The 24,909-nt window shown below is 53.4% G+C and overlaps 1 protein-coding gene across 1 annotated transcript in view; it reads left to right on the top strand.

The window, feature by feature from the left end:
- LOC140425111 (kunitz-like toxin PcKuz1) overlaps positions 1 to 21,925 on the top strand; it is a 50,424-nt gene extending 28,499 nt beyond the window's left edge. Inside the window, exons 3-4 of the mRNA XM_072509024.1 lie at positions 5,567 to 5,581; positions 21,242 to 21,925. Coding sequence (XP_072365125.1) covers positions 5,567 to 5,577 — 11 coding nt within the window. The 3' untranslated portion in view covers positions 5,578 to 5,581; positions 21,242 to 21,925. The remainder of the gene's footprint in view (positions 1 to 5,566; positions 5,582 to 21,241) is intronic.
- Positions 21,926 to 24,909: the final 2,984 nt, after the last annotated feature.

Here is a 24,909-nt window from a genome sequence, read left to right as displayed (position 1 = left end):
TGATCAAAAAGATCGAAAAGCCGACATGTTCAGTCAATTCGATGGTGTGCATTCAAAAAATGAATTAATGTTCTCAGGATCCTAAAAACCACAATGCAAATATAAAAAGGGAACACTATCCGATACCTAAGTGGGACGAGATCACAAGTGAGGTGTCAGGTGCAACATATTTCAGCAAACTTGATGCTTCGCAGGGATTCTGGAAAATCAAGTTAGGTGAAGAGAGTACTAAGTATTGTATTCAATACTCCGTTTGGTAGATATTGCTTTCTTCGTCTGCCCTTTGGCATACTCTCAGCATCAGAAATCTTCCACCGATCGATGGAACACCATAATTGAAGTCATTTAGATTGTTCGAGTACATGTCGGTGATATCATCATTTGATGTTCCACACAAGAGGAACACATTGAAAGGCTAAGAAGTGTTGCAGAATGTCAAGAAAAATGGGTTACACTTCAACAAGGCCAAATATCAATTTGATGTGAAGGAAATAACATGCCAAGGAGAGGTTGGTTGTCTGCTTGGTTGTCTGCTCAAGGAATAAAGTCTGATGGCATGAAAATATAAGCCATTGTGAATATGCCTCAACCAACAGAACAAAAGGGAGTACTGAGAATACTCGGCATGTTTCATTTTATTGGTAAATTTATCCCAAATCTTTCAGAAAAGACAGCATGGGCTGGATTCTCTATTTTTGGGACTATGTCCCCAAGCCGTCGTAAAAACTATGGGCGCAATTCTCTAATCGGGAGACTAAGTCCCGACGCCGGAGTGAAAACCGGAGTGTTTCACTCCGGCATCGGAGGCCGCTCCCAGCCCCCTATTCTCCCACTCCCGGGGGGCTAGGAACGGCGCCGCGTCATTTATGCGGTTGCCGTCCTCCCCGCGGCCATCCGACATCTTCTTGCGGGGCGGCGGAGGATAGGAGGCCGCGCTGGTTTGGGGGGGGGGGGGAGAATCGCATTCGGGTGCCGGGGCAGCGTGGCGGGATTCGCGCGGCGCACCGGCGATTCTCCCACCCGGGGTGGGGGGGAGAATTCCACCCCCGGCCTTTCACACTAGAAAAACTGGCATGAAAAGGCCGCATATTCAGAGCACTGCAGGTGGCTAGTAGGAACCTGGCGTGTTTCTAGCAGCTTTAGCTGCAGATACTGGCCCTCGCACTTCCGGGTCAGAGGCCACGCCGTGCTTCATGGCAAACTCAGACCGCAGAGCTGGACCTCACAAATAGTCCCGAATGATGACACCCCTGCCCTCTGATCGGCCCTCCCCCAACCATGGTGGCCGCGGACTGAGCCTGCAGCTGCCACGTGAGTATCCCGAATGGCACGACCATGAGTGGTCCACGCTGACGGGACTTCAGCTGGTCGGGGGCTGAGAATGACGGGGTGAGCCTCCAACAATGGCCGCAGGTAAGGGATGCATGGCGCGGCGTACTCCGAGAACATTTTGGGTCCCGGAGAATCGGGGACCCGGCATCGCTCCTGATTCCGTGCGCAGAAAATGATTCTCCGTCCCCGCGCTGGACGCGATTTCGCCGTTAGGGTGCCGAGAATCCAGCCCAATGTCTTAGAGAAGTTAAAAAAAAGTGAAAATCTTCACTTGGTCAGACAAACATGTACAAGAGTGGATCACATTGAATACAGCTCCGACAACAACTCCAGTTCTAATATTTTTTGAACTGAACAAGAACACCAAAATTTTGACAGATGCATCGAAGGATGGTTTAGGTTTCAGTTTTGCTGCAAGTGAAAATGGTAGTGATTGGAAACCAGTAGCAAATGCATCCAGATCAGTGATCGAGTCTGAGTGTCGCTCAAATTGAAAAGAATGTCTAGGATTAGTCAACGGATTAGAGAAATTTCACAGTTCCGTGTATGACCTACCTACTTTGCTTGTAGAGACAGGTCACAGACCGTTGGTAATCATAGTCAAGAAAAACTTTAGTGAAATGTCACCTTGCATCCAAAGGGTGATGATGAAACACCAGAGCTATGACTTTGAATTGATCTATACACCGGGCAAGCACATTGTTCTATGAATTGTAGTAGCAGATGCGCTATCCAGAGCTACAGCAGCACTGGATGACAATTCCATGGGAGAGAATGTGCAAGTGCATGTGGGTATGATCACAGAGACACTACCAGTGTCAATGCAAAGTCAAAACTGATTGTTGCAGAAATGGAAAAAGTTGAATGTCTGCAAATGGTGTTACATAATCTCAACAATGGATGGCCGAAAGGTTCATGCTCCAAGTATCATAATATGCAATCAGAGCTAAGTGTAGCAAATGGTTTGTTACCAAGACAACAGAGAATCGTTATTCCACAGTCTGCGCAAAGGAATACTGTAAAAGATTCATGAGGTTCACCTTGGATCGAGAAATGCAAGAAAAGAGTGCAGTATGTCAACGATATCAATATCGACAAACAAAGCAACTGATGGAGATGGTTGAAATTATGTCAGTTCCTTGGCAAAAGGTGGGGACAAGCTTATTTTACCTTGAAGGTAAAGAATATTTGCTAATCGTCAACTATTATTCAAACTATCCTGAAGTGGCACAATGTCAAGCTCGTCAGCCAATTGTGTTATTATGCACACAAAAGCAATATTTGCATGTCATGGCATTCCTCATGAGTGACAATGATCCGTGTTTCAATTGTAAAGAATGGAAGGCATTTGCACAGCATTATGACTTCAGACATGTAACGTCAAGTCCATTGTATCCTCAGTCTGACGGAAAGGCAGAAAAAGGTGTGCAGGTAGTTAAACAACTACTGAAAAATCCATGGACAGTCAAGATGATCCATTTCTAGCATTGTTCAGCTGTCGAACATCACATTTGCGTAGTGTTTTGTCGCCATCAGAACTGTTGATGAATCGAAAAGCTAAGAACAACTCTGCCATGCCGTAACAAACAGAAAGTAAATGACAAGATAAGGAATCAGCTGCAATCTCAAAAGAAGTAGCAGAAGAGTTACCATGACAAGTCAACCAAGGTTCTGAAACCTTAATATCTGAATAATGTAGTGAGGGTGGAGGATTCTGATGGTTGGTCAAAATGTGCAACAGTATTACAGGAAATAGGTCTGCGATCTTACACTGTAATCACGGAGCAAGGACAGGCACTGCAGAGAAACAGAAAGTTAAACAACCTGTGGTTCAACTGCAAGCAGACGATGTCTATGAAAATTTGTATTCTTTAAAACCAACACAACCAGAGGACAAATCATATATCATTGTAGAGTCTGAAGTTCCAAACAGTGTTAATGGTCATTCCAGTTGCACCTACAGAAATACAAGACTGTCAAGCAGATTCATCAGATCTACCAAAGCTAAGAAGATCAACAAGGTATAGAAAGAAACCTTAAAGACTGAATCTGTAATTGGACAATGTAGCTGCACATGATATAAATTATTGTGTTGTGCATATCACATATAATATTTATTGAAATTATGTATATATCTTTTTGTTCAAAATCACAAGGAAAGGGCATGGAGTAGTAATCTTTATTATTGTCACAAGTAGGCTCACATTAACACTGCAATGAAGTTACTGTAAAAATTCCCAAGTCGCCACACTCCCTCTCCTATTTGTGTATCACAGAGGAAGAATTCAGAATGTCCAATTAACCTAACAAGCACGACTTTCAGGACTTGTGGGAGGAGACCGCAGCATCCAGAGGAAACCCATGCAGATATGGGGAGAATGTGCAGACTCCGCTCAGACAGTGGCCCAAGCATGATTATATTCTGGGACCCTGGCACTGTGAAGCAAAAGTGATCAAAATTGTGCTACTGTGCTACCCTGTAGTGATATGCATAAGCAATAGTGCATGTAAGTATGTTTGACCTCCGACCACTAGGCGGCAGGCAAGTTATGCCATGTGACACTGCAACCGAGGGGGAGTCTGTAGAAGAGGTTGTCATGGTTAGTTTTGTCTGTGATTGTTCCAGTTTGTTAGTATTAGTTTCCAACCCACAGCTTGTTATACAATAATAAATTTGCCTTGTCTGGAACTAGATGTTCTTTGGTGCATTGCCTCAATCATTGTCCATGCACTAGAACATTACACTCTGGAGCTGGCAGCGGCTCTGTCTCCTTGGACTCCCTTGTACTTGGTGGAGAGAGGTGCTCACCTCCTCCTCCCTCTCAAAGGTCATGATGTCTGGTCCCTGTTTGTAAAAAGCAGTAGTAATTCGTGCCTGAGAGGGCTTGCTTGGTTGGTGGGAAGATGCACTGAGATCTGAAGATTGCACTTTAACTTCACTAAGTACATTATGAGCGCGATTCTTCGGTTTCAACATTAAGTGCTCCTGTCAGGGGAGAATCGGGACTGTACCCCACTGGCAATAGGAGTGTTGCAGAGGTGGAATTCTCACATCTTTACTGTGATAAATTATGTATAGTTGCGAGCACCACGGTCTCCCTGCATTTACTGATTTCGAGCTGACGGTTTAAATATTTGCTCATTCGTTTATTTTCTTTCGTTAGTACTCGAAAAGAATATAAAATGAGTTAGCTGGATATTGGGTTCATAGTTTGGAAGTTGAAGTCTGTAATGCTGAATCCTGTGAATAAATCTGCCAATTGTCATGGGAGTGTTCCTTTAAGAAATATTTTTGTCTTATCACATGGCATCAGTGATCTCATTGTGTGGGTTGAGCTGGGCCCTGGCTCTGGGAGTTTTTACTTTCGCTTTGAGTTTTGGACTGGTTTGAACTGCACAGGTTGACAGAAGTATTTCTCTCTATCTTCATTTTAAAAGCTGTTTCCAGACTGCTTGGTAATTTAACAGAGACAATTGCTTTCTGGAAGGAATTCAAATCTGCTGTTTGAAAAGGGGAACAGAGTATCAGTCTTATACCAGTGAGAGTGCCGTGTGCTGGGCCACACCTCTGAAAAGGGGTTTCTGGTACTACTTGGATTTTGTTATTCAATTGGAACAGTTAAAGGGGAATTCATTAAGGGTTATACATAGATTACTGAAGCTGCGAGGGGTCTTTGTGTTTGTAATTGATAAAAATTCTTGCTGTGTGTGTTTGTACAAATGTTAACTAAATTTGTGGAATAAAGGTTGTTTTTTTTAATTAAAAGCGCCGAAGAAGTCCATTGAATAACTGAAAAGTGGGCTCTTGTGCTCACCTTAAACAAATTCAACAAAATGTTGTAGGTCAGGTGAACTCCATAATATTCTTTGGAGTTTTTAAACCCGGGCCCAAAGCACAATAATGGAAACGATTTGTGTCTTGTTTCCTACTTTATCTGGCTTGGATCCATTTAATCAGATGAGTGTGAGGCTGATAGAATTGGTGGGTGTGTAAGGGGGAAGTGGCTGTTAGGTGTGAGTCCAGTGTGCTGTGAAGTGTTGCTGAGTGAGTGATGGAGGTGTGTTGCATTGAGCAGAGTGGAGATTGGTGTTTGAACAGAGACAGCAGCATGGTTCATATGCCTGTTAACTTTGGTCCTTCTAACACCTGACTAACTGTTGATTCATAAATATTTTAGATGATCGATGTGAATTAATCTGTATCGCTTCTTCTTTCCTTTCTTTCCTTTCCTAGGAAACTCCTAACAAGGTAAGCACATCTTACTAAGAACCTTTTAGCTGTGTTATGAGATGAACTATAACCTTGGTGGGGATTTTCGTTATCAGGTTGAAGTCAGTTTGTTTGCATTGTTGTAAGTCCCAGTGGAATCTCAAGCACTAATAATGTTCAATTTTATGGACTAAACTAACATTTATCTTAACTTCACCGGCAAGCTCAGGTAGACCTAAAGATAAAACCACTTGTAGGAAGGAAACATTCTGTGCATCAATCAACCAGAAAAATACCCCAAGATCTTTCACAGAAGTGTGTCAAAATAATTGATTGAAAATCAAGGAGAAATTTTCAGGAGTAATTTGCAGTGGATTTTAACAGATTTACATGGAAATTTTCAGAACAAGAAACCTCAGTGGTTGAGACACAGCTGCCAATGATGGGGTAAATATGCTGGAAATGCACAAGAGTCAAGGGTCAGGATTGGAGGACTCACAGTTGGTATTGGCTGGTTGCTGCTTCGGGTTGGAAGAGATTACAGATATCGAGAGGGATGAGTTTGTGAAGGGATTTCAAGAGAATTTTGAATTTGTGGCATATGGGACAGGAGCCAATTCAGGTAATTGTCGGTGGAAGGAGATGAAATCTGCCCGGATACAATCCCCAGTTGGCCTCAGTCAGCCAGAGGTAATGAATATCTTCATTCTTTCCACAGCCGTGTTCATCTGATATTTTAAGATGATTGGTTACTCTGTGATTAATGTACACAACCTGTCCAGAGAATGCAATATGAAGCTTTTGTTTTAGCTTTAGAGCTTCAGGTCGTCACAAACCTGATACATGAATGGATGCAGCTTTGATGCTCCATTTTCTCACCACAGATGATGTCAGACCTGCTGAGATTTTCCAGTATTTTCTGTTTGTGTTTCAGAGTCCAGCATCTGAAATAATTTGCTTTTATTTACATCAACGCTGAACCTGGTCAGATTCTATGTGCTGGAGTTGCTCCCATCTCCTGAACATGAGATTAATTCGCAGGATGATGGTGATCTCTGAAGGATATTTAGATATGGAAAATCTCCCCACCCATTCAGTGAAGAGGCATTAACCACAAGAATATACTTATTCACTTTTGCAGATTTGATCACATGTCCAAACCAGTCCAACTATATAATCTGACCAAAAGTCGACTTACTGTGCTATAAAGGGTCATTTGAATGTGGGCCTCCATGTCTTGGAACATGTGGGGCCTACACACAGTTCACTTAGAAACTGAGTAAATGTCATTGGCCTGTCCATGCGGTCTGTTTATAGTGGAAGCACTGTAATATTACATTCCCATGGCACATGGAAACTGATTCATTTTCTAAAATATTTTGAATCTGAAACTGTCTTTTACTTTTGACATTATGTGTAATTCCTAATTGACTTTAGATCTTCTGCATATGTTAGGACATAACACGGGGATGCAACCTTCCCAAGTGATCCTGATCACACCATCAAAGATCCCAAAACAAAATCTCGCCATGCAAACCCCTACTTTGGCCACTCACGAGATTTCACAGCTATTACGGGATTTGTGCCCATGGCCAGCACAGATGCTAAATTGCAGCCAGGGTGTGGAATCTGAATTGTATTTTATTTACCATCTTGTTTCCTTTGTGAGTTTGAACAAATTCCGCATCAGAAATATCTTGACCTATGAAAACAAACCCTGAGATGAGCCTTGTTTTTCTTGAAATCTTATTTGGTTCTTCTTAAATCATCAATTTTACTGGTTTCATTAGCATCATATTTACATTCTTTATGTAACCAGAGGTTCTGAGTAACCTTATCATTCCTCCAATAATCCTTCATTTAATATTCCTGGAGTAAATTGCTTTTTAATTGTTATCTCTGCCCTGTTAATGAAGTTCCCTTTTGATGGTCCCATCGGCATCAGCCGTCAGTAGTACAAGAGTTCCAACAAGCTATTAGATGCAGCATTAGAATTTACATATACCACATTTCGAGTTGTAACAGCAGAATACATTTGCTCTGGAAAACCCTTCCCCTTGATTCACCGTCATGGACAATATTTCAAAAACGTTTATTGGTCCAGAAATCCTGCGACATTTTCACTTCTCCTCACTACCATGCACTAGAACATTACACTCTCGAGCTGGCAGTGGCTGTCCCCTTGGACTCCCTGGTACTAGGTGGAGAGAGGTGCTCACCTCCTTCTTCCCTCTCAAAAATCATGACGCCTGGGGCGAACTTCTCCCGAAACGGCGCGATGTCCGCCGACTGGCGCCCAAAAACGGCGCCAATCAGATGGGCATCGCGCCGCCCCAAAGGTGCGGAATGCTCCGCATCTTTGGGGGCTGAGCCCCAACATTGAGGGGCTAGGCCGACGCCGGAGAGATTTCCGCCCCGCCAGCTGGCGGAAACGGCCTTTGTTGCCCCGCCAGCTGGCGCGGAAATGACATATCGGGGCGGCGCATGCGCGGGAACGTCAGCGGCCGCTGACAGTTTCCCGCGCATGTGCAGTGGAGGGAATCTCTTCCGCCTCTGCCATGGTGGAGACCGTGGCAGAGGCGGAAGGGAAAGAGTGCCCCCACGTCACAGGCCCGCCCGCGGATCGGTGGGCCCCGATCGCGGGCCAGGCCACTGTGGGGGCACGCCCCGGGGCCAGATCGCCCCCCCGCCCCCCCAGGACCCCGGAGCCCGCCCACGCCGCCTTGTCCCGCCGTTCAAAAGGTGGTTTAATCCACGCCGGCGGGACAGGCAATTTATCGGCGGGACTTCGGCCTATCCGGGCTGGAGAATCCAGCGGGGGGGCCCGCCAACCGGCGCGGCCCGATTCCCGCCCCCGCTGAATATCCGGTACCGGAGACTTTGGCAACCGTCGGGGGCGGGATTCACGGCAGCCCCCGGCGATTCTCCAACCCGGCGGGGGGTCGGAGAATGACACCCATCATGCTTGGTGGGTGGGAAGATGCACTGAGATCTGAAGATTCCACTTTAACCTCACTAAGTACATTATGGGCTTGATTCTTCGGTTTCAAAATTAAGTCACTGAAGGTATTTATTGTTTAATTAATAACCTGATAGTTTTTGTTGCTTTTTCGGGATAGAATTCTGCCGATTCTATTCATGTACATCCTGTCTCAACATAGGTTTCTGGGGCGTCATTCTCCGACCCCCCGCCGGGTTGGAGAATGGCCGTTGGCCGCCGTGAATCCCGCCCCCGCCCCCGCCGAAGTCTCCGAAGGGAGAAAGGTCGGCGGGGCGTTAATGGCGCCGCTGCCGCGGAGAATGTCACGGGTCTGCGCAAGGCAGCCGATTTTCGGCCTGCCGATATTCTCCCTTCCGGATGGGCCGAAGTCCCGTCGACGTGATGACCATTCACGTTGACGTGAATTAAACCTCCTTTTCATCGGCGTGACCCGGTGCTCCAGGCTCACGCCGACCAGCGAGGAGGTGAGTGACGGCCTGGGGAGTTGGCTCTGGGCAGGAAATGGCGTGGCCGCAGACTGATTGCGTGAGGAGAGGTGTGTCTCGGCTTGTGTGTGTGTGTGTGCGGCGGGGGGGGGGTTAGAGTAGGCTGGGCTCCGGCGGAGTACCGGGAGGGGGTCCGTGCTGGGGTGGAGGTTGGGGGGGGGGTCCGTGCTGGGGTGGAGGTTGGGGGGGGGTCCGTGCTGGGGTGGAGGTTGGGGGTTGGGGGGGGTCCTTGCTGGGGTGGAGGTTGGGGGGGGGTCCGTGCTGGGGTGGAGGTAGGGGGGGGTCCGTGCTGGGGTGGAGGTTGGGGGTGGGGTCCGTGCCGGGGTGGAGGTTGGGGGGGGGTCCGTGCTGGGGTGGAGGTTGGGGGGGGGTCCGTGCTGGGGTGGAGGTTGGGGGTTGGGGGGGTCCTTGCTGGGGTGGAGGTCGGGGGGGGCGTCCGTGCTGGGGTGGAGGTTGGGGGGGTTCCGTGCTGGGGTGGAGGTTGGGGGGGGTCCGTGCCGGGGTGGAGGTTGGGGGGGGGGTCCGTGCTGGGGTGGAGGTTGGGGGGGGTCCGTGCTGGGGTGGAGGTTGGGGGGGCGTTCGTGCTGGGGTGGAGGTTGGGGGGGCTCCGTGCTGGGGTGGAGGTTGGTGGTTGGGGAGGGGGTCCGTGCTGGGGTGGAGGTTGGGGGTTGGGCAGGGGGTCCGTGCTGGGGTGGAGGTTGGGGGTTGGGGGGGGGTCCGTGCCGGGGTGGAGATTGGGGGGGTGGTCCGTGCTGGGCTGGAGGTTGGGGGGGGGGGTCCGTGCTGGGGTGGAGGTTGGGGGTTGGGGGGGGGGTCCGTGCTGGGGTGGAGGTTGGGAGGGGGTTTCGTGCTGGGGTGGAGGTTGGGGGGGGGGTCCGTGCTGGGGTGGAGGTTGTGGGGGGGGGGGGTCCGTGCTGGGGTGGAGGTTGGGGGTTGGGGAGGGGATCCGTGCTGGGGTGGAGGTTGGGGGTTGGGGAGGGGGTCCGTGCTGGGGTGGAGGTTGGGGGTTGGGGGGGGTCCGTGCCGGGGTGGAGATTGGGGGGGTGGTCCGTGCTAGGGTGGAGGTTGGGGGGGTCCGTGCTGGGGTGGAGGTAGGGGGTTGGGGGGGGGTCCGTGCTGGGGTGGAGGTTGGGGGTTGGGGAGGGGGTCCGTGCTGGGGTGGATGTTGGGGGGGGGGTCCGTGCTGGGGTGGAGGTTGGGGGGGGGTCCGTGCTGGGGTGGCGGTTGGGGGGGGGTCCGTGCTGGGGTGGAGGTTGGGGAGGGGGTCCGTGCTGGGGTGGAGGTTGGGGGTTGGGGGGGTCCGTGCTGGGGTGGAGGTTGGGGGTTGGGGGGGGTCCGTGCCGGTGTGGAGATTGGGGGGGGGTCCGTGCTGGGGTGGAGGTTGGGGGGTGGTCCGTGCTGGGGTGGGGGTTGGGGGGGGTCCATGCTGGGGTGGAGGTTGGGGAGGGGGTCCGTGCCGGGGTGGAGGTTGGGGGGGGGGTCCGTGCTGGGATGGAGGTTGGGGGGTGGTCCGTGCTGGGGTGGAGGTTGGGGGGGTCCGTGCTGGGGTGGAGGTTGGGGGGGTGTCCGTGCTGGGGTGGAGGTTGGGGAGGGGGTCTGTGCTGGGGTGGAGGTTGGGGGTTGGGGGGGTCCGTGCTGGGTTGGAGGTTGGGGGTTGGGGTGGGTCCGTGCCGGGGTGGAGATTGTGGGGGGGGTCCGTGCTGGGGTGGAAGTTGGGGGGGGGTCCGTGCTGGGGTGGAAGTTGGGGGTTGGGGGGGGGTCCGTGCTGGGGTGGAGGTTGGGGGTTGGGGAGGGGGTCCGTGCCGGGGTAGAGGTTGGGGGGGGGGTCCGTGCTGGGGTGGAGGTTGGGGGTTGGGGAGGGGATCCGTGCGGGGGTGGAGGTTGGGGGTTGGGGAGGGGGTCCGTGCTGGGGTGGAGGTTGGGGGTTGGGGGGGGTCCGTGCCGGGGTGGCGATTGGGGGGGTGGTCCGTGCTAGGGTGGAGGTTGGGGGGGGGGTCCGTGCTGGGGTGGAGGTAGGGGGTTGGGGGGGGGGTCCGTGCTGGGGTGGAGGTTGGGGGTTGGGGAGGGGGTCCGTGCTGGGGTGGATGTTGGGGGGGGTCCGTGCTGGGGTGGAGGTTGGGGGGGGGTCCGTGCTGGGGTGGCGGTTGGGGGGGGGTCCGTGCTGGTGTGGAGGTTGGGGAGGGGGTCCGTGCTGGGGTGGAGGTTGGGGGTTGGGGGGGTCCGTGCTGGGGTGGAGGTTGGGGGTTGGGGGGGGTCCGTGCCGATGTGGAGATTGGGGGGGGGGTCCGTGCTGGGGTGCAGGTTGGGGGGTGGTCCGTGCTGGGGTGGAGGTTGGGGGTTGGGGGGGGTCCGTGCTGGGGTGGAGGTTGGGGGTTGGGGAGGGGGTCCGTGCCGGGGTGGAGGTTGGGGGGGGGTCCGTGCTGGGATGGAGGTTGGGGGGTGGTCCGTGCTGGGGTGGAGGTTGGGGGGGTCCGTGCTGGGGTGGAGGTTGGGGGGGTGTCCGTGCTGGGGTGGAGGTTGGGGAGGGGGTCTGTGCTGGGGTGGAGGTTGGGGGTTGGGGGGGTCCGTGCTGGGTTGGAGGTTGGGGGTTGGGGGGGGGGTCCGTGCTGGGGTGGAGGTTGGGGGTTGGGGAGGGGGTCCGTGCCGGGGTGGAGGTTGGGGGGGGGGTCCGTGCTGGGGTGGAGTTGGGCGGGGGGTCCGTGCTGGGGTGGAGGTTGGGGGGGGGGTCCGTGCTGGGGTGGAGGTTGGGGGGGGTCCGTGCTGGGGTAGAGGTTGGGGGGGGGGTCCGTGCTGGGGTGGAGGTTGGGGGTGGGGTCCGTGCTGAGGTGGAGGTTGGGGGGGGGGTCCGTGCCGGGGTGGGTGATTGGAGGGCAAATGAGTTGGTCCACCTGGCCAGTTGCCAGCCTCCAACAGTTGGACCCATGCGGTCCATGCCACCTGGCTGGGGGGAGGAGGGGATATGGGCAATGATGACATGTCGTCGTTCCCCTCCCCCCCCACCAGGCCGTCATGTTTTCAGACCATCCAGCGATGTTGGCCGCCGTGGTGGCAGCCGCTCATGTCTGTGTTGCCCTGGATGAGGAGGAGGAGCGTGCCAGAGAGGCGGCGCAGGCTGCCGCAGAGGGGCAGGCGGCAGCCGCCCAGGCTGGAGGGACACCTGACCGACAGGACAAGGAGGGGGAGGAGGACGTCGCGGCCCCACGGCAACGGAGGCACCCGAGGGCGCCCCGTGTGTACCGGCCCCGGCAGTCATACCAGGACCTCACGGACCGGGAATGCAGGAGGAGACTCCGGATGAGCCGGGAAACCGTGGCAAATATCTGCCACCTGCTGGCACACCTGTCACCGCATGGCACTGGCGGGGGACACCCTCTCCCCGTGTCCGTCAAGGTTACGGTGGCCCTGAACGTTTATGCAACGGGGTCATTCCAGGCACCGAGTGGGGACCTGTCCGGCATATCGCAGACATCGGTGCATCGGTGCATCCGGGCAGTGACAGATGCCCTTTATGCCATGGCGCACCGCTACATCCGCTTCCCCGTGGACCGGGCCAGCCAAGATGCCCGGGCCGTGGGCTTCTCTGCCGTTGCCGGGTTCCCCATGGTCCAGGGCGCGATCGATGGGATGCACGTCGCGGTGCGGCCACCTGCAGAGAACAGGGCCGTGTTCACTAATAGGAAGGGGACCTATTCGATGAACGTACAGGTGGTCTGCGACCACCGCATGATGATCCTGCACGTCTGCGCCCGTCACCCAGGCAGTGTACACGACTCATTCGTGTTGTCGCGGTCATCCATCCCCGGCATGTACGAGGGACGCCATCGCCGGCTGAGTGGCTGGTTGCTGGGCGACAGGGGCTACCCATTGCGATCGTGGCTGATGACGCCTATACGGAGGCCACGCAATGAGGCGGAGAACCGCTACAATGATGCCCATGTAGCGACAAGGGGAGTGATCGAGAGGTGCTTTGGCGTGCTGAAGATGCGTTTCAGGTGCCTGGACCTCTCTGGGGGCGCCCTCCAGTATAGGTCAGATAGGGTCGGCCGCATCATTGTGGTGTGCTGCGTCCTGCACAACATAGCCCAGCAGAGGGGCGATGTGCCGCAGGCAGAGGAGGGCGGAGTGCAGGAGCAGCAGGAAGAGACGCAGTCCTCCCCAGATGAGGGGGATGGGGGCAATGGTGAGGGCAGACGGGGTAGACACAGGCGGGTGGCTGTCCACCGTTACCGGCTGGCCCAGCGGGCACGGGACAGACTGATAGACGCCCGCTTCACTGACTAGATGGGCGTGGGAATCGGGTAGTATGGCCACAGACCGCACACCATGGCAACAGCCGACCACCCACACCCCCCACCCATCCACCCACCCAGCACCCTCACCCCCCTCCCCAACCCCACACACCCCACCCGCATGCACACCACCCCCACCCCCAATTGCCGATCCAGCTGCGGCACAACGGGCCGGGCTCACCCAGTTGCGGGTGGACGCGTGTCTATCGCAGGCCATGGAGGATGATGACAACCCGCCTCCGATGAGCTCCTGGCTCTACATCGTTGGACTATGTCTGACCCATGGCCACAGTACAACCATCCACCCGGACCATCCCTGCATGCGGCTGTGACACTGCAGCGCACGGTCCCGTCCTCTGCCCGGGGGATGTTGATGGCGGCCCAAGGGGAAGGGGGCAGACTCACCTGGGGCTGAGGTAAGACCACCCGTCACACACACACTTGCGCTCAACGTACATGACACGCCCGCACACTTTGGACAGAGCACAAAGGCAGCTTCGGTAGGTGTAACATTGACTTTAATAACCAAAGGAGTTCATGCACGTGCCCTAGCCCCTAAAAATCATCTGTGCCCTGCACCCATGCCAACTTACTCAGTGTCTAATTGTTTGGCCTTACGGGCCCTTTGACTACGTCTACGTGGTTCCCCAGACGTTACAGCAGAACTGGAGGTGGACTCCTGTGATTCCTGCCCTCTGACACTGGATCCCTTTGGCGGCCGTTTCCTGGGGCGTCCTGGCCTAGATGGGCCAGGCTGCGGCCCGGGCGACTGGGATGGCGAGCTGCCAGCCTGTCCTGCCCGTTGCCCACCCGATGCACCTGGGACTGAAGGGGGGGAGTCCGAGGTGTCGCGGTGTACCGGGACCTCCCCTACAGAGGGAGCCGGGACGGACCACACCACCTCCTTCTCCCTCGGGGTGCCCGATGGCCCCCAGGCCTCTACATGGGTGGGGGATGCGAATGGACTGGCCATCCGACGCGCCCCCGACATCTGGCGCTGCCAGTCCTGGAGGCCCGTGCTGGTATCGACAGGGGTCTGCAGGTTTGCAGCCATGGAGCCCAGGGGGTTGGCAAACCCTGTCTGTGACAGTGTGACGCTGGCTCGCACATGGCCACTGGCGCCGATGCCCTCAGCGATGGCCTGCTGAGACTGGGCCATGGCCTGCTGAGACTGGGCCATGGCCTGCAGAGACTGGGCCATGGCCTGCAGAGACTGGGCTATGGCCTGCTGAGACTGGGCCATGGCCTGCTGAGACTGGGCTATGGCGTTGAGCGCCTCTGCCATCTGGCGCTGGCACTGGCTCATGGCAAACCGTTCCCCATGTCTGACACCGTCGCACCCATTGCCTCCACCGCGGACGCCACCCGTGCGGTGTCAGCCTGCGTGGCACGCATGACCGGGACCACTCCCAGCTCCTGGGCGCGGGTGGACTCCTCCACCTGCGACCGCAGCCGCCGCAAGCCACCCGTCACCCTATTCGCTCGTCTCCGTGTCGGTGGTTGCATCGGATCTATGTGTGGGTGTGGTAACTGCAGGAACCCGGGATCCATCTGGGCGGCAGATGTTCGCTTGGCCTGGACTGCCCTCCGACCACCCGTTCCCTCTGCTGCTCCTACCTCCACCTGCTGTACCGGGACAGCTGTGTTGTGCGCACCAGTGAGTGTACCAGACGCCTCATCACTAAAGTGCCCAACCGTGGTGAGTGTTTCTGCGATGGTGGAGGGTGTTGGTGACAGCAGTGGCGTTGTGTCGTGCTCTTCGTCCCACTCTGACTCCATGGCACTTTGGGGTTGGGGTTCGTCTCCACCCATCCACTCTGAGTCACTGTCCGGTATTTTGTCTTCCCGGGTAGGGGTGTCCTGGGTAGTGCTGTCCCGGGTAGGGGTGTCCTGGGTAGTGGTGTCCCGGGTAGGGGTGTCCTGGGTAGTGGTGTCCCGGCTAGGGGTCTCCTGGATAGTGGTGTCCTGGGTAGTGGTGTCCTGGCTCGGATGTGACGGGGGCCTGTGGCTGCCCCCCTCATCGCTGGGTGGTCGCTCCCGCACGTGACGGGGGTGTCGTCTCCCTGTTGCTCCACGTCTCTCCGTCTCCTGTGGTCTCCGAGGGGCATCCTGCGGGCGTCGCATGCTGGAGGGTCCGGGTCTTTCCGTCTCCCGTGGTGTGCGAGGGGCATCCTGCAGGCGTCGCATGCTGGAGGGTGCGGGTCTCTCCGTCTCCTGTGGTCTCCGAGGGGCATCCTGCGGGCGTCGCATGCTGGAGGGTCCGGGTCTCTCCGTCTCCCGTGGTATGCGAGGGGCATCCTGCGGGCGTCGCATGCTGGAGGGTGCGGGTCTCTCCGTCTCCTGTGGTCTCCGAGGGGCATCCTGCGGACGGTGTGCATCTGCGGGGATGGGTGCCTGGACGTTTGGTCCTGCGATACACAATGAAGCATGCATGGTTAGACATCAGGCAGTGATCAGGTGATACGGGGGAGGGGGATATAGGGGAGGGGAGATATGGGGACGGGCTGTTGATGGCTCACTTGCTCGTGGGCCCCCGACCTCTGCATCAGCAACCTCCCGGTCTTCAGGTCCGCCAGCCAGTTCCAGGGCCCTTTCCTCGTGTACGGTCAGTGGCCTCTCATCAGCGGGCCCTCCTCCAGTCCTCACATGCTCCCTATTGTTGTGTGCGCGCTTCTCCTGTGGGGGGGGGGGGGGGGGGGGGTGGTGGCAGGGGTAAAAGGCAACAGTGTTAGGCAGGTACACGCCATCGGTTGCGCGTGCATTGCAGAGGTTAAGGTTAGGGCTGGATTCACTTGGGGATATGGGGGATAGGGGGAGGGGGGATATGGGGGAGGGGGGATATGGGGGAGGGGGGATATGGGGGGGATATGGGGGAGGGGGGATATGGGGGAGGGGGGGATATGGGGGAGGGGGGATATGGGGAGGGGGGATATGGGGGAGGGGGGATATGGGGGGGGATATGGGGGGATATGGGGGAGGGGGATATGGGGGAGGGGGATATGGGGGAGGGGGGGATATGGGGGAGGGGGGATATGGGGGGGATATGGGGGGGATATGGGGGGGATATGGGGGAGGGGGGGATATGGGGGAGGGGGGATATGGGGGAGGGGGGATATGGGGGAGGGGGGATATGGGGGAGGGGGGTATGGGGGAGGGGGGCATATGGGGAGGGGGGCATATGGGGAGGGGGGGATATGGGGGAGGCTCACCCTGCCTGCTCTGACGAGGTCGTTCACCTTCTTGTGGCACTGGGTGCCTGTTCGTGGTGTCAGGGCCACAGCGGTGACGGCCTCTGCCACCTCCCTCCACAGACGCCGGCTGTGGCGTGGGGCAACTCTGCGGCCGTGCCCGGGGTACAGGGCGTCCCTCCTCTGCTCCACCGCGTCCAGGAGCGCCTCCACATCCCGTGACTCGAACCTCGGGGCTGAGCGACGGCCAGCCATCAAGTCGGGTGTTGCGGTCGGCTGTTCCGGTTGGGTGGGGGGGAGCTGCGCGGCCTTATGAGCCGTCACGCCGTGCAGCGCGTATGACGCTGCACGGCGTGAACCACTGCGCAAGCACAAATCCCGTTACGTCGCTGCTAGCCCATTTCGGGCCGCAGACTATCGGCCCATTTTTATGACGTGACGCAAGTGGGATTTGCGCCGTTTTTTGCGCCGATCGGCGGACTTTCCACCGATAATGGAGAATTTCGCCCCTTAATCCTGTCATGACTCGCTAAAGAAGAATTTAAAAAAGTTATTTTCAGGCATCAATCTGTTCACTTCCCCCAATCCCAGAGGCAGCTTTCCCTTTGAACAAAAACCCAAAATACTGCAGGTGCTGGAAATCTGAAAGAAAAATCGAAATAGTTGGAGATACTGAGCAGGTCAGGCAGCATCTGTCGAGAGAGCACAAACCAGTCAATGATTCTGACATGTGGGGTGAAATTCTCCGATCCCCCACCGGGTCGCACCTTTGGGGCGGCGCGATGCCTGTCTGATTTGCGCCGTTTTGGGCGCCAGTCGGCGGACATCGTGCCGTTTCCGGAGAATTTCGCCCGTGATCTTTCATCAAAACCAAATCATCAGATAATTTGTATTCTCTTTATAGATGCTGTCTGACTTGTCGCCACCATTTTTGTTTTCGTGGTTTCTTGCAAATTTCAATGGTCTCTGCACACTCCTCTGAAATGCTTAAAGTAATTGCACAAACCCAGGAAACTCCTTTTTTATTTCCTGTTGATCAGTATCTGCAAATGCAGCATAACGTGAACATGGCCCATCTGACTCTAATCGTAACCTCATATTGCTGCCTCCCTGATAATCTTTCTCCCCTGTGTAAGTTAAGAATCTATATAGCTCTGCTTTAAAAATATTCTAAGATTTTGCTTCCACTGTTTTTTGAGGAAGTGAGTACCAGAGACTCATAACCGTAAGAGTGCGATTCAGTGGATTTTGAATGGCATGTTTATCGGGGTGTTGTTCTGTGCCTGCAGGGCTGAGAAAGACCCTGCCATTCAAAGGCATCTTACCATTTTTTATGGCCTGGCAAGGAACTCCCTGACAAGGCCACTCTTTAAGTCATTTCTCCTCGCTGAAGACTACTCATAGATTGGGGCTTCATTTTTAAAGGCAGCCCTGATCTTTTGATCCACTCAGTTTCCCCACTGCAGTCTGCGAACCCCCACCACCTCATCCAACATCCCTCTTCCAGGGTCCTCGAGCACCCCACGCCACCTCGTACGGGCATGGCCCTCAAGGGCCCAACCCTGACAAGGGCAACCTGGCATTTTGGCACTGCCAGCCTGCCAGCTTGGAAGTACCCCTGCCAGCCTGGCCATTCCACCTGGGAACACTGACAGTGCCAGGGTAGCAGGTCAGCAGTGCCAAGATGCCAGACTGGCAGTGCCAGTGTGCCAGGTACAGACGAAGTGCCAAGGTACTACCCTGCCCAGTGCCCGAACAGCCGGGGGCCTCAATTCCCTAGCGACACCCCGCCCACGTACCATCACAACTGGTTCACGACTTTGTGAACCAGTATTAAACGGTGCCTGGTTCAGGCCTCACTGGGAAGGTTATGGGATTCCGCTGAATATCGTGAGATGTTTCGAGCATCACGAATCCTGCAAGATGCCTCTTGCAAGATTCAACAGCCTTGTCTTGACACCAAGTCGGGCGCAACGGGGCCGCTGAATCGCGTACTAAATATTTCTCCTCGCCACTATCTTAAATGAGTGACCAATTATTTTTAAACAGTGATCCCTAGTTCTAGATTCCCCCACAAGGGTAAATAGCCTCTCTACGTCCACCCTGTCAATACGCCTCAGGATCGAACAAGTTGTTTCTTACCCTTCTAAACTCTTGTGGATACAAATCTAGTCACTCCTTGCTTTCCTCAGAAGAAACCCACCTATTCCTTATATAAGTCTGATAAATCTTCTTTGAACTGCTTCTGAAGCATTTATATCTTTCCTTAAATATGGAGACCATGGGCGTCATTCTCCGACCCCCCGCCGGGTCGGAGAATGGCCGTCGGCCGCCGTGAATCCCGCCCCCGCCCCCGCCGAAGTCTCCGGTACCGGAGATTGGGCGGGGCGGAAATCGGGCCGCGCCGGTTGGCGGGACCCCCCGCTGGATTCTCCGGCCCGGATGGGCCGAAGTCCCGCCCAGAAATTGCCTGTCCCGCCGGCGTAAATCAAACCTGGTATTTACCGGCGGGACCAGGCAGCGTGGGCGGGTTCCGGGGTCCTGGGGGGGGGGGGGCGCGGGGCGATCTGACCCTGGGGTGGCCTGGCCCGCGATCGGGGCCCACCGATCCGCGGGTGGGCCTGTGCCGTGGGGGCACTCTTTCCCTTCCGCCTCCGCTACGGCCTCCACCATGGCGGAGGCGGAAGAGACTCTCCCCACTGCGCATGCGCGGGAAACTGACAGCGGCCGCTGACGCTCCCGCGCATGCGCCGGGAAACTGTCAGCGGCCGCTGGCGCTCCCGCGCATGCGCCGCATTTCCGCGCCAGCTGGCGGGGCAACAAACGCCATTTCCGCCAGCTGGCGGGGCGGAAGTCCCTCCGGCGTCGGCCTAGCCCCTCAATGTTGGGGCTAGGCCGCCAAAGATGCGGAGCATTCCGCACCTTTGGGCCGGCGCGATGCCCGTCTGATTGGCGCCGTGTTTGGCGGCAGTCGGCGGACATCGCGGCGTTGGGGGAGAATTTCGCCCCATACTTTACAGAATACTCTGTGGTCTCACCAATTCCCTGTACAATTGAAATATGATGTGACTTGAAGTATAGCATAACCTCCCTACTTTTGTAATCAATTCCCTTCACAATAAACAATAACATTCTATTAGCTTTCCTAATTACTTGCTGTACCTGTACACCATCCTTTTGTGATTTATGCATAAGTGCAGCCATTTTGAAACTAAGGATTGTGACCTGTGGTTGGGTTAAGGTCAGCATCATCGGTTGCAAAGGTCAGCCGGCGTGAGTCGTGAAGATCCGACGGCATGGGTCGCGAAGGTCAGGCGGCGTGGGTCCCGAAGGTCAGCATGGGTCCCGAAGGTCAGCCTGGGTCCCAAAGGTCAACCAGTTGGTAAAAGTTGGTCCCAGGAAAAAAAGTATGTAAAGCTCTGCACAGGACACAGAGATCTTCCCGCAATCTCTCATTGTTCAGAGTATAAGTTTCTCCTTATTCTTGTTGCAAAAATGGACAATTTCACATTTTCACACATTATACTCCATGTGCCAGATTTTTGCCCAATCACTTAACCTATTTATGTCCCTTTGTGGCCTTCTTATGTCCTCTTCATAATTTTTTTTCCTATTTATCATCGTGTGATCAGCAAATATAACAATCATACATACATAGAACATACAGTGCAGAAGGAGGCCATTTGAGTCTGCACCGACCCACTTAAGCCCTCATTTCCACCCTATCCCCATAACCCAATAATCCCTCCTAACCTTTTTTGGACACTAAGGGCAATTTAGCGTGGCCAATCCACCTAACCTGCACATCTTTGGACTGTGGGAGGAATCCGGAGCACCCGGAGGAAACCCACGCAGACACAGGGAGAACGTGCAGACTTCGCACAGACAGTGACCCAGCGGGGAATCGAAGCTGGGACCCTGGCGCTAGAAGCCACAGCGCTAGCCACTTGTGTACCATGCTGCCCATACCTTTAGTCTCTTTATCCAATTCAGTTCCATAAATAGAAAAGGTTGAAGCCCCAGCTCTGATCACTGTGGTACACCACTTGGTACATCCCACCAACCAGACGATGGCCCATTTATGCCAGCTCTCTGTTTCCTGTTAGCTAGCCAAGCTTCTATCGATGCAATATGTTAAGCTCTACACCATAAGCTTTTAATTTTTGCAATAATTTTTGATGTGGCACCTCAGCAAATGTGTTCTGGAAATATAAGTACAGTACATCCACCAGTTCCCCTTTAGACACAGCACATGTGACTCCTTCAAAGAACTCCAATTATTTGATTCAACGTGACTTTCTTTTCACAAAACCAGGATAACTCTATCGGATTGGCTTGAATTTTCCAAGTGCCCGATAACATTTTTAGTTGTGACTGTTGTGATAAACTAAGCAGTCTTGCATAGTGAGTTTCCTCCTTACTGTCCGCTGAAACCTTCTTCCCTGATTATTAATGTGCCACAGAGACACCTGTTTAAATACATCCCAGAAGATTTTTGTGCTGAAACTTGTTTGGACTTGGATCCTTCTTGAATAACGTTGGGATCAAATTACTAAAATAGAATATGCTTTATTGTGAGTGAATTTTTCTTTGAAAATATCCTCACACATTATGAGAGAATATTTAAAAGTCAATTCCACGTTAAACAATCCCAAACTCAGGGTTGCTGAATATATGGAATGGGCAATGCGCTGACCAATATTTCTTTCCTTGACATGTTGTTTCCATTTTGGCAGGTGACAGGAAAACAATGAAAATCAAAGAAGTTCCTGCTGCAAAAGAGAAATTGATTATTTAAACACAATCAAAGAAATCAGTTCTTAAAAAATCCAGTGATAAAAATTAGACTCTTCTTAGTAAGAAGTTCTTGAGTTCCTACATTTTTAATCTTGATCAAAGTCTTCCCTGCAGTGATTTATTTCAGTCCATTTAAGTGCAAAACACTTGAAATATTTATTCCTCTGTTAATTACCTCTTAAATTCGAAAGTGCCAGTAATTTACCTCCTGTACTGTATTTGAATGGTGCTACCCTCTACTTTGGGCTATTTGTGACTGTCAGTGCCACAACGAGGACATAAAACTTCAGCACCATTTGTGAGCAGAGTTACATCGGGGAAACCCTGAGCTCTGAGTTAAATAGAAAATATTTTCAAAAGGAAACCATTGATGTTTCTGATTGGTAAAATTACAATGTTGCTTTGAATGGTTCGACTCCCTTTAAATCCTGTCGCTCTTTAAGAGCTACTGATTTATTTTAATGCATTTTAGAATAAGGGAAATCTGACAAGTGAAGCATATATTTCAAAGATGGTGCCCTGGTGGAATATATTTTGTTTTGCAACTGTTATGAACTGTGTTGAAAGGATATAATCATTTATGTTCCAATACAAAACAAAATTAAAATTGATTGAATTGCAAATGATGCGTGTGTGAATAGATTTATATCTGTCGATTATGTGATGACATTTCTGAACCTTTTACACAGAAATGTTTGTAACTCTACAGGACCATTTTATCATTTGGTGAAGCGTTTTCAATGATTTCACAGGGGCTCCAATGTAGACCTTTGTTGTGATTCAAACACCGCATCACGCCCGGCCCGGAGCTGGCTCTGATGATGAATAGCGGGCAAAGCCCAAATAGGCCTTTGCATCGGATGCAATACCTTGTGCGGGTTACACGACTTGCTATTCCCCCCGCAATGTGTATCTCACTCTCGCTGGGTGAGATCCAGATAATCATACAGAAATGAGCTGGGAAGAATCAGTTCCAACAAAACACCCAATGGTTACTGGATGTGTGCTTGGACTTGCATTCCACATCTTGGACATGCACTCCAGACAGCAGTGGCTTGGTGAGGGGAACAAGACAATTAGATCTCTCTCCGGGTGCCTCTTCTCATCCTGGATTGAGGGAGGCTGATATCACACACTGACATGGCGAAGGAATACTGGCAAGCCAATCCAGTGTATCGGGATTCCAAGGATATCCTGCTTCTCCTCTTCCCCTTTTAGGTAAGGCTGAGGGAGTGTGCACCTGCACTTGTACAGGAGATCCTCAGCAGGCTTGAGCCCCCTAGGTCTCGAATATCATAGGATGACCACCAAGGGCAGTGCAGTCAGAACGCTCGAGGAGTGATATGGTATATTTGAACAAATTCCATAACTAACACAGTATTAAAATATATTTAACATTACATGAGAAAATAGCTCACAATAACCCTTAAACAATGCTAATCAATGCAGCGGCACAATATCCCTTAACTGCTATCTTTATTCCCACCAAAACAGCAAAAAAGTCATTTTAGTTCTCAATCCACTGTTAAATACAGTTACCGCTCTGGAATACTTACTGGACAGAAATGTCCTCTGAGACTGTTTTAAAGAAAAGACCTGGGGCGAGATTATCCGACCCCCCGCCGGGTCGGAGAATCGCCGGGGACTGGCGTGAATCCCGCCCTCGCCGGTTGCCGAATTCTCCACCACCGGATATTCGGCGGGGGCGGGAATCGCACCGCGCCGGTTGGCGGGCCCCCCCCGATTCTCCGGCCCGGATGGGGCGAAGTCCCGCTGCTAATATGCCTGTCCCGCCGGCGTAGATGAAACCACCTACCTTACCGGCGGGACAAGGCGGCGCGGGCGGGCTCCGGGGTCCTGGGAGGGGCGTGGGGCGATCTGGCCCCGGGGGGAGCCCCCACGGTGGCCTGGCCCGCGATCGGGGCCCACCAATCTGCGGGCGGGCCTGTGCCGTGGGGGCACTCTTTCCCTTCCGCCTTTGCCACGGTCTCCACCATGGCGGAGGCGGAAGAGACTCCCTCCACTGCGCATGCGCGGGAATGCCGTCAGCGGCCGCTGATGCTCCCGCGCATGCGCCGCCCGGAGATGTCATTTCCGCGCCAGCTGGCGGGGCACCAAAGGCCTTTTCCGCCAGCTGGCGGGGTGGAAATTCGTCCAGCGCCGGCCTAGCCCATTATGGTTGGGGCTCAGCCCCCAAAGGTGCGGAGCATTCCGCACCTTTGGGGCGGCGCGATGCCCAACTGATTTGCGCCGTTTTGGGCACCAGTCGGCGGACATCGCGCCGTTTCCGGAGAATTTCGCCCCTGAATCCTGTCAGAACCATGCAGAAACTCTGGCTGCATTCCTTCAGAAGTTTTTTCTCAGTTTGTTTCAACTCACCTTCTCATCAGACATTTCTGAACTGCTTGGAATGAAACTGTTAATCTGTCTACAGACTGAACTGCAGTGAGAGCAAAATGGTGGACATTTGCCCACAGCCCAATCTAAACCTCAACGTACTGCAAAATGACTGATACCTTAGCTCCTCCCAATAATTACATCACCTTACCAAGCTGAAATCTAATCAACTCCACACGGAATAACCTTCATCCAAACACAACTCCATCAATCCAAGCATTTTACAATGTGTTAATTGCATCATTGGCTCCCAACCTTTCAAACCAGGATTCGTTAAAAACACCACGACAAAGGACATAGGAATTAGGAGCAGAAGTAGGCAATGAAGCCTTTCAAGCCAACTCCGCCATTCAATCAGATCATGGCTGATCTCTTCCTGGTGTCAAATCCACCTCCCTGCATGTTCCCCATACCCCTTTACCCTGATTTTTATAAGAAATGTATCTATCTCCTTCCTGAAATCATTTAATAATTCAGATTCCACTGCACCATGGGGCAACAAGTTCCACAGATTCACCACCCTCTGCGAGAAGTAGTTCCTCCTCATCTCAGTTTTAAATCTACCACCTCACAACGTATATCTGTGACCTCTCGTTCTAGTTTTCCCCACAAGGGAGAACAGTTGGTCTATATTTACTTCATCAATCCCTCTTAGTATTTTCTATACCTCGATCAGATTCCCTCGCATTGTTCTAAAGTCCAGCAAGTATAAGCCCAAAGTGTTCAATCTCTCCTCATACATCAAATCTTTCATCCCAAAATCAATCTGGTGACCCTCCTCTGAACTGCTCCAATGCCACAACATCCTTCATCAATTAAGGAGACCAAAACTGGAAGCAGTGCTCCAGATACACTCCAACCTCTACACTCCAGTACTCCAGATACACTCCGCCCTATACACTCCAGTGCTACAGATACAATCCATCCTATACACTCCAGTACTCCAGATACACTGCACCCGATACACTCCAGTGCTACAGATACAATCCATCCTATACACTCCAGTACTCCAGACACACTCCACCCTATAGACTCCAGTATTCCAGATACACTCCACCCTATACACTCCAGTACTCCAGATACACTCCATCCTATACACTCCAGTACACCAGATACACTCCACACAATACACACCAGTGCTCCAGATACACTCCACCTATATACTCCAGTACTCGAGATACACTACACACTATACACTCCAGTACTCCAG

This window comes from Scyliorhinus torazame, chromosome 6 (assembly GCF_047496885.1).
Source record: "Scyliorhinus torazame isolate Kashiwa2021f chromosome 6, sScyTor2.1, whole genome shotgun sequence".
NCBI lineage: Eukaryota > Metazoa > Chordata > Chondrichthyes > Carcharhiniformes > Scyliorhinidae > Scyliorhinus > Scyliorhinus torazame.
The sequence above is the reverse complement of the archived record's forward strand: the minus strand, read 5'-3'. Positions and strand labels throughout refer to the sequence as shown.